Source organism: Dipodomys spectabilis, unplaced genomic scaffold, assembly GCF_019054845.1.
Source record: "Dipodomys spectabilis isolate Male_0828 unplaced genomic scaffold, ASM1905484v1 ptg000650l, whole genome shotgun sequence".
In the NCBI taxonomy this organism is placed as follows: domain Eukaryota; kingdom Metazoa; phylum Chordata; class Mammalia; order Rodentia; family Heteromyidae; genus Dipodomys; species Dipodomys spectabilis.
In genome coordinates this window covers 2,276-19,049 of record NW_024871327.1, presented here as the reverse complement: position 1 = coordinate 19,049, position 16,774 = coordinate 2,276, and the positions used below count along the sequence as shown (strand labels likewise).

At 55.5% G+C, this 16,774-nt stretch overlaps 1 protein-coding gene across 1 annotated transcript in view; it reads right to left on the bottom strand.

Moving 5' to 3' along the window:
* The window catches only part of Cacna1b (calcium voltage-gated channel subunit alpha1 B), a gene marked incomplete at its 5' end in the record, with an annotated part of 135,773 nt that extends 120,702 nt beyond the window's left edge, over positions 1-15,071 (bottom strand). Inside the window, 7 exons of the mRNA XM_042671639.1 lie at positions 2,066-2,178; positions 6,270-6,382; positions 9,159-9,368; positions 11,497-11,589; positions 12,112-12,168; positions 13,654-13,769; positions 14,968-15,071. Coding sequence (XP_042527573.1) covers positions 2,066-2,178; positions 6,270-6,382; positions 9,159-9,368; positions 11,497-11,589; positions 12,112-12,168; positions 13,654-13,769; positions 14,968-15,071 — 806 coding nt within the window. The remainder of the gene's footprint in view (positions 1-2,065; positions 2,179-6,269; positions 6,383-9,158; positions 9,369-11,496; positions 11,590-12,111; positions 12,169-13,653; positions 13,770-14,967) is intronic.
* Between the last annotated feature and the right edge of the window lie 1,703 nt (positions 15,072-16,774).

Below are 16,774 nucleotides of genomic sequence, written 5' to 3'. Positions count from 1 at the left end.
CTGAGCATCTGAGCAGTGTCCTCTCTCAGCATCTGAGCAGTGTCCTCTCTGAGCATCTGAGCAGCGTCCTCTCTCAGCATCTGAGCAGCGTCCTCTCTCAGCATCTGAGCAGCGTCCTCTCTCAGCATCTGAGCAGCGTCCTCTCTGAGCATCTGAGCAGCGTCCTCTCTGAGCATCTGAGCAGTGTCTTCTCTGAGCATCTGAGCAGTGTCCTCTCTCAGCATCTGAGCAGTGTCCTCTCTGAGCATCTGAGCAGTGTCCTCTCTCAGCATCTGAGCAGCGTCCTCTCTGAGCATCTGAGCAGCGTCCTCTCTGAGCATCTGAGCAGGGTCCTCTCTGAGCATCTGAGCAGCGTCCTCTCTGAGCATCTGAGCAGTACCCTTCCTTAGCAACATCTTCTACATGCTGGACTGAGGACCAGACCTGGACCTACAGATTGAGGGGTCAGTTTTCTGATCTACTACATCATACTCCTGGAGGACAGTGAACATAAGCCTGACTTACATGGCACACAGGCTCCATCCCTACTTCGTGACAATTCCCATTGCTACCCTCAGCCCCTGGGGGTCTTCCAGGGCCCCAAAATCACAGCCTTCCCTCCAAGCACCGAGAGCCACTGCGGAGACTTGCTTGCTGACTCTGTACCCTTGCAAATGCTGTTCCAGACATGCAGACCAGTGGGTGGGGAGCCAATGTGCACGTGCGCGCACACGCACACACACACCCGCGCGCCCAGTGACCGCCCCATTGAGGCCCCCTGCGCCTATGTGATGCCCCTCCTCACATGCCTCCCTGCATGAACCTTTTCAAAAATGTGCAAACTGGGCTCTAGTGGCTCACACCTGTAATCCTAGCTGCTCAGGAGGCTGAAAGCTGAGGACTGCAGTTTAAAGACAGCCCAGCCCAGGCAGAGAAGTCTATGTGACTCTTATTTCCAATAAACTACTCAGAAAAAAGCCAGGGGTTGTGCGGTGGCTCAAATGGTAGAGTGCTAGCCTTGAGTACAAAGAAGCTCAGGGACAGCATCCAGGCCCGGAGTTCAATCCCCAGGACAAGCAAAAAAAAAGAAAAGAAAAGAAAGCTGTGTGAGGGCTAGCGCACTCTGAAGAGGCCCCAGCCTACCGCTGGGCCTGGAGAGGCAGGGATACATCTTACGACAAGGTGCTCAGGCTGCAGCTGACACAAAAGCAGCCCTGGGGTTCCTCTCACTGCACACATGGAACAGGAAAGTGCCTAAGGACTTGCCCAGGAAGTGCTGCGTGAGTGCCCTGTAGGTGCAGCAGCCAGGGAGGCATCAGCCAGCTCGGGGGAGGTCAGAAGATGAGGCTTCCCCACTGGCAAAATGGGTCAGGACAGCAGGGAACCTTCCGTCTGAGAACTTGCTTTCTCTGTGAACTATAAAGCAAACCACTTCTAAAGGCGCGACTTGGAGCTCATGCCTCTGAGGAGAGGGCATGACTACGAGGAAGCAGAAAAATCAAGCCTGCTGCAGCCCCAGGGCCAACAGAATCATGCTGACCTAAAAATGGCCCACACAGGCCTCCATACTGAGAAACCACATAGTCAGGCCAATAGCTAAGAAGAGCTCCCAGATATCCTGCACTGCTAGATACACCACTCCAGGTTGTACAGCCTGACCCGATCACACGGGTGACAGTGACACACTGCCCCTGACCTGATCACACAGATGACAGTGATACACTGCCCCTGACCCGATCACACGGGTGACAGTGACACACTGCCCCTGACCTGATCACACGGGTGACAGTGACACACTGCCCCTGACCCGATCACACGGGTGACAGTGACACACTGCCCCTGACCCGATCACAGGGATGACAGTGACACACTGCCCCTGACCTGATCACACAGATGACAATGACACACTGCCCCTGACCTGATCACACGGATGACAGTGACACACTGCCCCTGACCTGATCACACAGATGACAATGACACACTGCCCCTGACCTGATCACACGGATGACAGTGACACACTGCCCCTGACCTGATCACACGGGTGACAGTGACACAGTGCCCCACCTCAGTCACTCAGAGGACTTACTTTGTGACCTTGAAGATCCTCAGCAGGCGGAGGGCACGCAGCACACTGATTCCAAAGGAGGTCCCTGGCTTGATGGCAGCCCAGACCACTTCAAAGATGCTCCCTACGATGACCTGTTAGAGGAAGACACACCTGTACAGCGGGCTCTGCAATGGGCACACAGGGTAGGTCCGTGGTGTGAGTCATGTCCGCATCTGTTGGCTGCGTTGCTCGGTGTGGGCAGAAACAATCCAGGACGTGTGGGTTGCGCCACTCCTACTAGCTCTAAAACCCCAGGAGAGCAGCAGAGGCCCACAGTCCTGACCCCTGTCTACCCTTCCCCTGGTCCCACATAGGCATCCCAGGAAGGTAAGGATGTGGAGCATGGCTGGCCCTGCTGGAGTCCTGGCAGTGCTCGGAGCCGCCTGTCCAAGGGACCTCACCCTTGCTTTCTCACGGTTAGGTGCTCCCTGTGTCGTAAACACTTCCACCAGCCCTGAGCACCAGCTGCTCTCTGCCAGACTAGGAAGATGTGTCTCAACGCACAGCCCCTCTAGCCTGCCACAGGTCTAACATTTTCAGATTCATAAACTGCAAGCCGAGTATTTGGGTTTTTTTGGTTTTCTTTTCTAGTAACCAGGACCCCACAGAGGCCACCACGGACAGACAGAGTGTGACGGCCTGTTCCTTTGTCTGACAGGGCTCAGGGTCTGATGATCTGAGTTGACTTAGGCTTGAGAGAAAGTGGCATGCCCTTCCTGCCAACTGCCCCCAGACGGAGAGTGGGAGAGGCCATCCTGACCAGAGCTTGGTACAAGAGACTCAGAAAGAGCAGAGCAACGTAGGTGGAGCACACCCTTCCCAGAATCTCTCCCTGGACAGGGTGAGCAAGCGCCTCGCCGCCCCACTTAGCAGGACACTCTTGGCCTCACACATTCCCCTCATTCGCTAACCCACTCCTTCACATTTGGCAGAAAACTCAAATGTTGAGCATTAGTCTCTTCAGTTACATTTTAGTATCCTTGTCCCATATATTGTCCAAGGCTTCAGTCATCTCCACCAGTTCCACACCGACAGAAAACCGGACCCCATTTTGATAGTGGTGTTCTCATCAAGCCACTGAGGGAAGAGTGAGCCCAACAGGACAGAGCCTTGTGGTGCATCACTAGAGACGCGCCCACAGGTGACGCCACACTGGTAGCCGGCCCTCTCTGTGTGTGGCTGGTACATCATTTACAAGACAACTCACAGGTACTGCCATTTGCTGCACATTTTCTACCTTCTCTACAAATGTGTTCACAATATATGAGGCATCCTGCCAACCTCCAGAGGGGCAAGCCAACACCTGCAGCTCCACCTGCACAGCTGAGAAGAACCTCCAAAGCCCGCAGAGGGGCATGCCAACACCTGCAGCTCCACCTGCTCAGCTGAGGACCTCCAAAACCCACAGAGGGGCAAGCCAACACCTGCAGCTCCACCTGCTCAGCTCAGGACCTCCAAAGCCCGCCGAGGGGCAAGCCAACACCTGCAGCTCCACCTGCTCAGCTGAGGACCTCCAAAACCCACAGAGGGGCAAGCCAACACCTGCAGCTCCACCTGCTCAGCTCAGGACCTCCAAAGCCCGCCGAGGGGCAAGCCAACACCTGCAGCTCCACCTGCTCAGCTCAGAACCTCCAAAACCCACAGAGGGGCAAGCCAACACCTGCAGCTCCACCTGCTCAGCTCAGGACCTCCAAAGCCCGCCGAGGGGCATGCCAACACCTGCAGCTCCACCTGCTCAGCTGAGGACCTCCAAAACCCACAGAGGGGCAAGCCAACACCTGCAGCTCCACCTGCTCAGCTCAGGACCTCCAAAGCCCGCAGAGGGGCATGCCAACACCTGCAGCTCCACCTGCTCAGCTCAGGACCTCCAAAGCCCGCAGAGGGGCATGCCAACACCTGCAGCTCCACCTGCTCAGCTCAGGAGAACCTCCAAAACCCACAGAGGGGCATGCCAACACCTGCAGCTCCACCTGCTCAGCTCAGAACCTCCAAAGCCCGCCGAGGGGCATGCCAACACCTGCAGCTCCACCTGCTCAGCTCAGAACCTCCAAAGCCCACAGAGGGGCAAGCCAACACCTGCAGCTCCACCTGCTCAGCTCAGGACCTCCAAAGCCCGCAGAGGGGCATGCCAACACCTGCAGCTCCACCTGCTCAGCTGAGGACCTCCAAAACCCACAGAGGGGCATGCCAACACCTGCAGCTCCACCTGCTCAGCTCAGGACCTCCAAAGCCCGCAGAGGGGCATGCCAACACCTGCAGCTCCACCTGCTCAGCTCAGAACCTCCAAAGCCCACCGAGGGGCATGCCAACACCTGCAACTCCACCTGCTCAGCTGAGGACCTCCAAAACCCACAGAGGGGCAAGCCAACACCTGCAGCTCCACCTGCTCAGCTCAGGACCTCCAAAGCCCGCAGAGGGGCAAGCCAACACCTGCAGCTCCACCTGCTCAGCTCAGGAGAACCTCCAAAACCCACAGAGGGGCATGCCAACACCTGCAGCTCCACCTGCTCAGCTCAGGAGAACCTCCAAAGCCCGCAGAGGGGCATGCCAACACCTGCAGCTCCACCTGCTCAGCTCAGGAGAACCTCCAAAACCCACAGAGGGGCAAGCCAACACCTGCAGCTCCACCTGCTCAGCTCAGGAGAACCTCCAAAGCCCGCCGAGGGGCAAGCCAACACCTGCAGCTCCACCTGCTCAGCTCAGGAGGACCTCCAAAGCCCGCAGAGGGGCATGCCAACACCTGCAGCTCCACCTGCTCAGCTCAGGAGAACCTCCAAAGCCCGCAGAGGGGCATGCCAACACCTGCAGCTCCACCTGCTCAGCTCAGGACCTCCAAAGCCCGCCGAGGGGCATGCCAACACCTGCAGCTCCACCTGCTCAGCTCAGGAGAACCTCCAAAGCCCGCAGAGGGGCATGCCAACACCTGCAGCTCCACTTGCTCAGCTCAGGAGAACCTCCAAAGCCCGCAGAGGGGCAAGCCAACACCTGCAGCTCCACCTGCTCAACTCAGGACCTCCAAAGCCCGCCGAGGGGCATGCCAACACCTGCAGCTCCAACTGCTCAGCTCAGAACCTCCAAAGCCCGCAGAGGGGCATGCCAACACCTGCAGCTCCACCTGCCCAGCTCAGGAGAACCTCCAAAACCTGCTCCTGGTGGCACAAACTATTGAGCAGCCCTGGCCCAGCCACTACTGACCCCAGGGTGAGAGTCATGATGAATTTTCAAGTTTTCTTTCCATCTAGACCAGGTAACCCCACACTCCACGGGACACTGCCCTGGACGACCCCACACTCCACGGGACACTGCCCTGGACGACCCCACACTCCACAGGACACTGCCCTGGACGACCCCACACTCCACGGGACACTGCCCTGGGCGACCCCACACTCCACGGGACACTGCCCTGGGCGACCCCACACTCCACGGGACACTGCCCTGGACGACCCCACACTCCACGGGACACTGCCCTGGACGACCCCACACTCCACGGGACACTGCCCTGGACGACCCCACACTCCACAGGACAGACTGCCCTGGACGACCCCACACTCCACAGGACAGACTGCCCTGGACGACCTCACACTCCACAGGACAGACTGCAAGGGCTTTCACAGAGCTCTGGCTCTCATCGGCCACTCTGTTTCTAGGCAAGTGCCACCAGAACCACATCCTCCAACTCTGAGCTCAGCCCTAGCGCTGTGCCCTGCGTGCACCTTTGGGCTGGGCAAGGTGTCTCTCCGTGGCCCCTGGCCTGTGCCTGGCCTCCATTCTCACAGTGAGTGGTGACAACACCGACCTCTGGCCTCACTGACATAGAGAGGCAAGGGAAGGTCCAGCCCAAGCCCACTACGCCCTCATGCAAGACCCCCGCCTAGGCTGCCTCCCAGCCTAAGTACCGGTACCTATCTCCAGGTCAGATCCACAGGACCATGGGGCTCAGAATCCATAAACAAGGTCAGAGAAGCAAGGACAACAGTTTGCATTGGGAAGTGCTGCAGCTGGTGCTATGGAGGTAAGGTGTCCAGGACCAGCCAGAACCACACGGCCTTGATGCTGCCGTTCTCATCCCCAGGGCTACAGAGCTCAGCCCACAATGAGGGGACCACGCACATTCTTGAGCAGGGACATAGTTTAGAGCTTCCCAAAGCCCACCACGGGACCCCAAATGAGTTGTCTCACTCACCCCAAAGTCAAAGCAGTTGAAGGAAGACCGGAAGTAGCTTCTAGGCCCTAAGCCATACATCTTTAGAGACATCTCTGTGAGGAAGAGACCCAGGAAAACAAACTCTGCAAAGTCTAGGAGAAGTTGGAGAAGACAGTGTTAGCTCAAGACTTCTCCCACCCTGGCTCTAGCCTGACTGGAGGGACCTGTTCTTGCGGGACCATGCCTTTCCAGCCTGGTCTGTACCACACACTGTCCCTGCAGCCCAAAACAGGGAGGATAGAAAAAGAGCCATGAGAGATGTTAGTTCCATCCTGGATGCCAAGGGATGCAGCTTTGGCCTGGCCTGGTGCTGAGACCCAGGGAGTCCTCGGGAGGAGACCGGAGTCTGGGGTGGAGGAGAGCAGAGCTCCCGCCGGCTCTCTGCGGGCTTCCGCCATCAATTCCAAGCTCTGGTCACAGGGGACCTTATCAGAGCCTCTCCATCCCTCCACAGACTTTCTGATACTCTGCCTCAGGCATGCCCAAAGCACCATGCTTGACTTGAACTTTGTTCATGAGTTTGTCCCACAAAACAAATCACCACACGAGCCTTCTGGGCCCAGTCAACACAAGTTCCCCAAGGCACTGACGCGTGAAGGCCTCAGTGATACCGCCTCATGCCATCAGTAAGCAGTGGGCTAGCAAAGGTGCTGAACTGAGTCCCCCCCACAGCCCTGCAGGCCCCCGGCCTCAGGACTGAGGGAAGACACACACCAAGGCACAGAGGGGCCTCTGGCATGCCACCCTTTAGTCCTGGCCCTCCTGGCTCCACCCATTCCAAACCAGGCCTGTTCTTCACACAACCTCGCTGATCTTGAAGTTACTCTCTGCCTGACCCCTGCAGGCCGTGAGGGAGAGAATATCAAGGCCACAGCGGCAAATACTGAAGCATTCCTCAGAACAGAGGAAATCCTCCAACCTTCTATCAAAATGGCCTCAGCCTCAAACAGGGATCCTCTCTAAGAGGCCAGAAAAGGGGTGCAAACATTTACTCCTGTGTTACTCATCCAGCGAGCCGGCACTGGCACCGCTGTGAGCCGTGGCTCACAGGGGTCGGAGGCTAAGGGGAAGAGAGGAAGGCAACTCTTAACAGTGTTTTCAGTGTGAGGGGTTAACGTGTTGGGGACAGAGCAATCGCGTCCGTCTCTCAGTGCACGAGGCCTCCCAGGGTTTTGCAGCTCCCCTTCCCATCCAAGCATGGCTTTGAAGGTTCTGACAGCACATCAGGATGTCCTAGTGGATGGAGATCAAGTGCAGAACCAACCACGTGCAGGGCCACAGAGTCCAGGCAGGGGAAAAGAGTCCATGCTTCTAGCAATCCTGCACTACCCTATCCTACTGCATCAGCCCAGCCTTTAGACTGAACAGAAACCTTCAGACCCAGCCACCATCCACCTCTCCCTCTAACCATGTTCCTTCACTGATGCCAATGGGGCCAGGAGTTTCAAGAAACCAGAGACCAGAAAGCCATACGGAGCAGGTTGCAGTCAGGCCGGCCTGTGGCCTGGCCCAAGGTTGAGGCATTTTGGGCCTGGGCTCCCATACGACCCACATGCAAGCAGGATAGCTCTCCTCCCTACAACACGCCTAGCCTGCCCTGACAGCAGACACCCAGGGACAGTCACAGTCCTACCGAACCACACTGGTGCCAACAGGGGGAGAACAGGGTGGACAGTCAGGAGAGGAGGGAACGGCCCTGCACCCCCGCCCCTGCCCCGAGAACCTGAGCCTAAGCATACATAAGAAGTGCCCTGTGCCACACTCCTGGCCCCAGGACCACGAGCTGGGGCCAGCACAGACTGGTCCACGACCTCCACCTGCACCCCTTGCCTTCAGGCCTGAGCGTGTCTGCTGATACCATCTCCATTCATTTTACTTCTACCGCTCTCTACTCTTTCTCCATGAGGCGAGAAACAGATTTTTAACAGACACTTGGGAAGCTATGGCCTCGAACCCCACCGCGCATGTCGGGTGGCCTATGAGTTTGTCCTCGTGGTGGGCTGTTGGTGTCCCCAGCTCCCTGGAGCCCTTCAGCAGTGGAGCAGTCTCAGTGATTCACAGGATGGGAGGGTGGCTGCCTAGGCAGCTGTGAGCCACCTTCAGGGCTTGACTGTGATAGCAGGCCAGAGCTAGGAGTAGGAGTCCAGGGTTCCCCTCTAGGGTCAGAAAAGACATCCCGGGGGACCTCAGCAGCTCCCAGAACACAGGACACGCCTGGGGGATGGAAGACCCAGCCCTGGCTACAACGCAGGAACACGAGATGCTTTATCACCTTGTGAGGAAGGCGGCAGGGCAAGCCCCTGCCGCCCATGTAGCATCAGCCTCAGAGAATGAGTCCTATCCGTTTGCCTTCTTTGCACTATAGCCAGAGTCAAGACAAGGAGAAGTCCTACTCCTGTGTGTGTCTCCAGGTTCACAGACACAGGACAGCAAGATGTGCTGGCCATGGGTGGTAACAGATGCCCACATTCAACCAAGTGTTAAGAAAAGCAAAAGTGACCAGGAGAGGCTTGGACAGGGCCAGAGACTGGACACTGCCTCCCCAGGGCCCCGGGCAGCGGCCTCAGTGTAGCAGAACATGGAACCGAGGATGTAAAGCCTCAGCTGTGAAGACACAGGTCTGACCGGCCTGGTGCAGCGTGTCCTCCTCCAGGACCTCTTGACTCATGTCACACCAGGTACTCTAGGGTGCCTGGTGCCTCCCTGTCTGGGGGACACGGGGGTGAACCCTCAGGCCCTGGGCCAGGGGAGGCCGCCAGCAGAGGCTGGTAAGGGCCAAACCTAAGGCGCTGAGGCAGTAGAGCAGAGTTCCTATACAGCAGAGAAGACTATCAGGACGCGTGCTCCGGAAAAGGCTGGGGTACATACACAGTGCCGTGGTGAGCCTCTGCGGCTGGTTATAGTGAACCATGGCCACACACAGTGTGTTCAAAGTCACCACACACAGCACCACCCAGTAGAAGCTCTGAGCCTTCACCATGCGCCGGATGAAGAACCGGAACATCTTCTCTTTCCTCCGGAAGTAGGACGAGCTCTCCGTCTTCCCGCTCTTGAGGCTGGCTCGGGCAAAGGGGGACCCTGCAGGGGAAGAGACACATTGCAGACACAACCTCAGACGCGCCCTTCCCCATCTGCCCAAGGTAAAGGCCCCACCACAGTCCTCAGATGAGGAGACAAGGCTCCCGCGTGACCCCCGCTCCTGTGTGCCAGGAGGGAGATGGACTCCAGGCCACCTTCCCTGACACCACAGGCTCTCTCCACGGCACTCCAAGCGCTGTCCCAGCTAGATGAACCAGCAACGTCAGCTCCTCCTCAAACCCCGCGTCCCAGCGGCCTGAGGGATTCTGCAGGCAGAAACCAGAGCCACCTGTCTCTTAAGTGCTCGTTCTAGAACACAGCAAGCACACCTGGGTATGTGTGGCGATGGCCGCTGCCTTGGATGCAGTCTCACATACCCCGATCTGGGGAGACTGCTGAGGCTGCTCTGCTGACTTCTCTAGCTCTCTGCTCCTCACCCTGCTGGGCCACCCTGGCAGAGCACACACAGGAGAGCCTGGTCTCGCAAGCTTCAGTGTCTCAGGCTTTCCTCCCCGGCCTCCTTTCCATCACCGGCTCCTCAGCCTGGATTCGGGCTTCCATGTTATCTCTGCAGAGAGCCCTGTCATAACCCTCAGTCTGTAATAGGTTCTTCAGCCCCAAGCAATGGCAGTCACCTCGCTGCCACCGGCCATGCCACTGTCTGCTTGCTGACGGATCCCAGCTCCAAGGTCAAACTGTAAGTCACCAGAATGGGGCACGCCACCGCGTTGCTACAGAATGCACAGAAGTGAATGCTCTCTGTGCTCCAGAGAGTTTTGTACAGGGCCTGGCCCTGTCTCGACACACGCACATAGCTGAGCCTCATCTGTGCACCAGGCCTGAGGGCATTGTGCCTCAGAGCAACCCGCTGGGAGCAGGCCCGCTTACTCAGCAGCGGCCTCTCAGGGGACCAGGCCTGGCAAGGGGCCCTGTACCACGTGCATGGCGCTTGGCGTGCACGGACCACACTACCAGTCTGAGGAACGAGAGCAACCACTGAGCCTCGGAGGATTTCTCCACAAGCTAAGCAGGTAGATGAGCAGAAAGTACCCCACAGCCAGAGCCCACGGTATTCATGAGCCAGCGACAATCTCCAAGACAATATGGCACGGAACCCAGAGTATACTATACACACAGAAGACATGCCCCTCCCGGTCTCTGCCTGTACACACACCTGTACGCGCAAGCACACACACACACACCACACTCCCTCACAGCCCTCCCTCACAGCATGCACACACACACACACACACACACTCAGAAGACATGCCCCTCCCAGCCTCCGCCTGCACATGGGCACATGCACACACACACACATACACTCCCTCACAGCCCTCCCTCACAGCATGCACACACACACACACACACTCAGAAGAAATGCCCCTCCCAGCCTCCGCCTGCACATGGGCACATGCACGCACACACACACACACACACACACTCAGAAGACACGCCCCTCCCAGCCTCCGCCTGCACATGGGCACATGCACACACACACACACACACTCCCTCACTACCTCCTCCTGGGTATTTTGTTAGGAGCTAAGGGGGCCCCTAGGTTGGAGTGAAGACAAGAGAGTGTGTTTGCCTTTCAGAGTTCTATCCATAAGTGTCACAACAGTGAGGAATAGCTCCACTCTGGTCCACTGCTGAACAAGAAGGCTTGCGGTGAGACCTGGCCATGCCAAGCATCTGCTCCTGGCCCACACACGGCAGGGAGACCCAGGGCTGTGTCCACATAGCAGGCTGAGCCATAACAGAACTTAGGAGGGGAAGTGCCAGGCCTACGGAAACTAAAATAGCTCTTCAGGAAATGTTAACCAGTTTCCTTTTACTGCCCGAGAAATAGGGCATGGAGCAAAGGCCCAGACCCGGACCCAGGAAGGAAAATAGACAATGCTGAAGACAGATAAGCAGAAACTTTCAGTTCCTTCAGAGCTAGGGACCCTTGGAGCCAGGGACACAGTAGAGCCAAAGGCGGCGGCAGCCAGCAATGGTACTAAAGAGAGAAGAGGCATGGAGCAGAAAGAAACTCCAGGAACAGCTGGGGGCAGGGAAGAAGTTAGGTTTGTGTTCTGCATGCAGCCTATAGCGTTACAGAACCCGAAAACAAACCCGGGAGACTCACCAACTGCACAGAGGTCTGTAAACCGGTCCTCTCCCTCCTCTGCATGAATCAGGTCATTGCGGCTCTTCTTGTTGGCCGCTCTCTTCAACACTGCTTTAAACAAAGGGCGGTAGGGACCGTGAGCACATGGGACCATCTACCCCAGGAACTGCCTGCCTTTCCTGAGCTCCTGCCCGGGCACTGGAGAGGCTGCGAGGCATAGCAGGTGCTGGGAGCGGCCCCTGCAGTCCTCTAGCAGCAGGGACAAGGAGTCTTGATGGTCTCCTCTCCCTTCTTCCTCAACAATGGGGAGGCCAGCGACCAGGGAGACCCAGAAACGTTTACCTTGGACATGGCCAGGGCTGCGGGGGGCCAGTGCAAACCTGCACTGCAGTCATGGCCATGCTCCAAGCCCTCTGCAGCTGTGCAGGCAACCTGCACAGGGGACCAGTGCAGTGCTGGCTCTCAACCCACCTCGGGAGCCCCAGCAGGTATCAGAAGCCTTCCCTTGACCTTTGGAGCAACAGCACCCCAAATCCTAGGGCAGACAGAACTCAGCTTAAACCTACAAGCACTAACCACTCAGCCATCTGAGCTCCAATGATAGGAAGAAGAATTCTATTGACAGTCACCTACCATCCAAAGGGGACTTCTCCTCAGCATTCTTGTCCTCTTCTGCCAGCATGACTTCCTCTGTGAGTAGACAAAGCCTCAGGTCAGAGCCAGAACCCATCCCAGGAGGGCCCAGACAGGGACAAACACTCTGTGAGGGCCTGCTGCTCCGCTGGGGCATGGTGGGAAAACCAGGGCTGAGTCGCACATCAGGTAAACCACCGCCGAGGAAAGCCACGGCTGACCTCATCTTCCCAGAAGACACAGGAGGTTGCTATGCAGGGCCTGGGTGCCTAGAGTTTCTCACATGCTCTCACCTGTGTGCTGCTCTCACCCAAAGAGTTCACCGCTGAGGAGGCACTGGGAAGAGTTTGAGTAGAAAGAGCAGAGCCCACAGGGAGGGGGTACTAATCCAGGACTGGGAGAGGGAGGTCAGAGTCTAGACTAAAAGAGCCTAGAGCCAGGGCTCAGGGCAAGGGGCCAACCCAGAGAGACCATCTTTTTTTGGGGGGTAAGGGAGAGTACTAGGGTTTAAATTCAGGGCCTGGGTGCTGTTCCTGAGCTTTTTCACTCCACTTCATTCACAGATAAGGAGACCATCTTTAGTCCAGACCACGTCAAAATCTTTCATTAAGAACCACATTATAGGGCTGGGAATATGGCATAGTGGTAGAGTGTTTGCCTAGCATGCATGAAGCCCTGGGTTTGATTCCTCAGTATCACACACACAGAAAAAGCCAGAAGTGGTACTGAGTGTTAGCTGAGCAAAAGAAGCTCAGGGACAGTGCCCAGGCCTAAGAGTTCAAGCTCCAGGACTAGCAAAGAAGGAGGAAGAGGAAGAAGAAGAAAAAGAAGTGGAGGAAGAGGAGGACGAGGAGGAGGAGGAGAAGGAAGGAAGGAAGGAAGGAGAGGAAGAGGAGGAACAAGAAGGAGATGAAGAAAGAAGAAGAAGAAGAAGAAGAAGAAGAAGAAGAAGAAGAAGAAGAAGAAGAAAAAGAAGAAGAGGAAGAAGAGGAAGAAGAACAAGAACAAGAAGAACAAGAACAAGAAGAAGAAGAAGACGACGACGATGAACAACAACAACTACAGCCACATTAGAAGCCAAGGGCCCGTGGCTCACATCTGTCATCCTAGCTACTCAGGACGCTGAGATCTGAGGATCGCGGTTTAAAGTCCATGAAACTCTTATCTCCAATAAACCACTAGAAAACCGGAAGTGGCGCTATAGCTCAAGTGGTAGAGCACTCTCGCCTTGAGCTGAAAAGCTGAGGGATAGCGCCCAGGCCCAGAGTTCAAGCCCCACAACCGACAAAAAAAAAAAAAAAGAAGAAGAAGAAGAAGAAAGAAGAAAGCTGGGTTACATGAGGCCCTGTCTCAAGACAGAGAGCATCCCAGTGCTCAGAGCCACGTGGCTGCCTGGTGCACAGGGAAGCTGGGGAAGGCCTCCTCACTACAAACCTAGCGAGTGTCTCAGCTCTCCACCAGATCCAGGGAAACCCACGGGGTCCACCAGGGCAGCGGCACCGAAGGCAAGCCTGCAGCCACAGCCCACGCCACAGCACTTACCAGCCTTGAATATCCACTCCAGATACCCATTCAGCTCTCGCTCAATCTGCTGCTGACGGCGCAGTTTAAGGAAGGCGCGGCGGTTCTCTACCCGCTCTCTCTCCTTGGCAAACTCCCTGCACCAAGCAGAATCAGTGAGCTCAAAGACAGCCCCAGTGTGCAGCCCCAGAAACACGGAGCAGAGCGAGGACAGGGGGAGAGACCCAGGCCTTCCTCCACGCCCACCGGCCCAGCTCTGCCCCTCCCTGCAGCGCCGCTGTGCCCCTCCAACGCCAGGCCTCCAGCACAGCTGCGCTCTGCCTGAAGCACCCCAGCTCTCTTCCACCTGGTTCACTGCTACTCCTCTTTGGGTCTCAGATGAAATGTCACCTCCTCAAGCCTCCAAGCCTCCCCTGGCTGCCCTACCCCCAGACGAGCAGCTCTAATCCATAGCCCACACCACAGACAAAGCTGTTCTCTGTGGAGGCTATTCCCCACAGAAGCAACATGCTAGTGACAACCATTCCTCACAAGAGAGGCAGCACTAAGCGCCATTCTAGTGTTAGCGCACTACAGGCCTTAGCCGAGCACTATGTGACCACTCCTTCCCAGGCCAACACAGCGTAGACCCCTCGGAGTCACCAGGCTTGGTGGTGCAGCCCGCCCCAAAGCCCTCGCTGAAGCAATGATCTTCAATGCAAGAGGAAGGGGCACTGAACAGGAGATCCTGCAGAGGCTGGCCAGGCTTGAGACCCTCTGCCCCTCTAGGGCACAGCTCATTCCGTTTTGCAAGGGTGAGAGGCCCAAGCACGCGGCCTATAGCAGGTCAAGCAGACGTGATCTGCCCACAGGCCTGCCAGCCTGCTAGATCCCAATTCCAGCAAGGGTCCTGAAGCACCTTCCTCAGGAGGGACTCCTCGCCCAGAGCTGGCTCTTACCTTTTCCCAGAGCTTCTCTGTAGGGAGATGAACTAAGAAAAGGGGGCAGGGTGAGGGCTGACAGAGGGGCTCTCAGTGCTCGAGGCTGCCTAGTCCCCCAGCACAGAGAAAGCCCGGTTGAGATGCTCCAGCAACCCTTCCCACCACAGGAGCAGGCCCAAGGCCAAGGGTGAGCAGAAGAGGGAGGTCAGGGGGTGGCCACGGAAGAGGACAGGACAGTGGAAATAAGGCCCAGAGGGTGGCCCATGTGACGTGCCCACTTCTGTCTTCACTGCTGCTACCTCTCGACCTGAGGACATGAAGGACACCCAACCGCTCCCTCGATAACCCTGGGAACACACAGCTGACCAAGCCTACGAAGACCTGAGCGTGGAGGGGACCGTCCCACGGGCCTTACCCTGACAGCACACCAAGCACCAGGTTGAGCATGAAAAAGGAGCCGATGATGATGAGAGGAATAAAGTACAGCCAGTTCCAGGTGTTGCCAGCTGCATCATTTGTCTGGAAGCAAAGAAAAGGAGATGAGGAAGGAAGACACACAAGCCTGGTCACTGAGGAGCCTCGCTCTGAGTAGGCCTCCTCAGAAGAGAGCAGCTTTTGCTGGGCGCTGGTGGCTCCTGCCTGTAACCCTAGGTACTCAGAAGGTTGAGAGCTGAGGAACGAAATTTAGAGCCAGCCTGAGCAGACAGATCTGAGAAACTCATCCCCAATGAACCAGTAAAAAAAACTGGAGGCATGGCTCATATGGTAGAACACCAACTGAAAGCAGAAAAGGCCAAGTGGGAGTGCAGGGCTCTGAGTTCAAGCCCCAGAATCAGCATCAAACAAAGAAAAAACAGAAAAAGAAATAAGGACTTCCACCCCTGAGAAAATGGAATAACACATAAACATCCATACTCCTCCCACTTAAGTTCAATTAAGACTCTGAACCTTACATATAAAAACTCTACAAGGTAAAAAAACAAGGCAGACCTCAGAATCTAAGATGAATGTCCACATTTTCTCTTTGCCTAGTATATCCCAGGCTTGGGACTGAAGAAACACAATAGACACAGACAAAAAAAAAAAAAAAAAAAAGCATGACTAAAAGCCAGCTCTCCCTCTCCAAAGGGCCAGGAGGTGATAGCTTAGCAAAACAGAAAACTTCAGACTGAAACTTTAGTATAGCTGGACTGCTCCAGGCAAATATCAGAGAAATCTCTGGTGACACCTCCTCCTCTGCTGGCAAAACCCATTGAGGAGCCCAGACCTCAACCCCCCAGACCAACAGGCAGACCTCCTCAACCCCCCAGACCAACAGGCAGACCTCCTCAACACACCCAGACCAACAGGCAGACCTCAACACACCCAGACCAACAGGCAGACCTCACCCCCCCCCGACCAACAATCAGACCTCCTCAACACACCCAGACCAACAGGCAGACCTCCTCAACATACCCAGACCAACAGGCAGACCTCCTCAACACACCCAGACCAATAGGCATCCCAAGCTAACTTGGGCCAAGTTAGAATGTCAACTAGGGCAGAGGTCTCATAGAAAATTAAGAAGTAAACTGAACTGAATTAAAATAAGAATAAAATATATTAAATTTGTAGATACAGACAAAACAGTGCCAAAAGGGAATTTTATGTTTATCATGCATGTCATAAAAAAACAGGATCTCAATAATCTGAGCTTATATTTCAAGCAGCTATAAAAGATTATTTAAAAAGCAACAAAGAAATGGGTGTCAGGTGGCTCACACTTGTAATCCTAGCTACTCAGGAGGCTGAGATATGAAGATTCTGGTTCAAATCAACCTGGGCAGGAAAGTTCATGAGACACTTATCTCCAATTAACCCACCCAAAAGTCAGAAGTGGAACCATGGCTCAAGAGGTAGAGCACTAGCTGTGAGAGAAAAGCTCAGAGAGAGAGCCCATTTCCTGAGACCAAGCCCATCAGCAGCATAAGTCCAAATGAAGCAGTGGGGAATTTTTCTTAAAAAGAGAAAGAGCATAGATAACAAAATCAAAAACAGAAAATACAAACACAAAAAATATTGAAGGTGTAATTCAAGTGGTAGAACAACTGCCTTGCAAATACAGTGACCTTAGTTGAAACCTCTATACTGCCAAAAAGAAAAAAAATACAACTGATGAAAAGAAAAAGAAAAGAACAAAAATCTTCTATACTCTAAGTGACATCATCAAGAAATGAATAGAC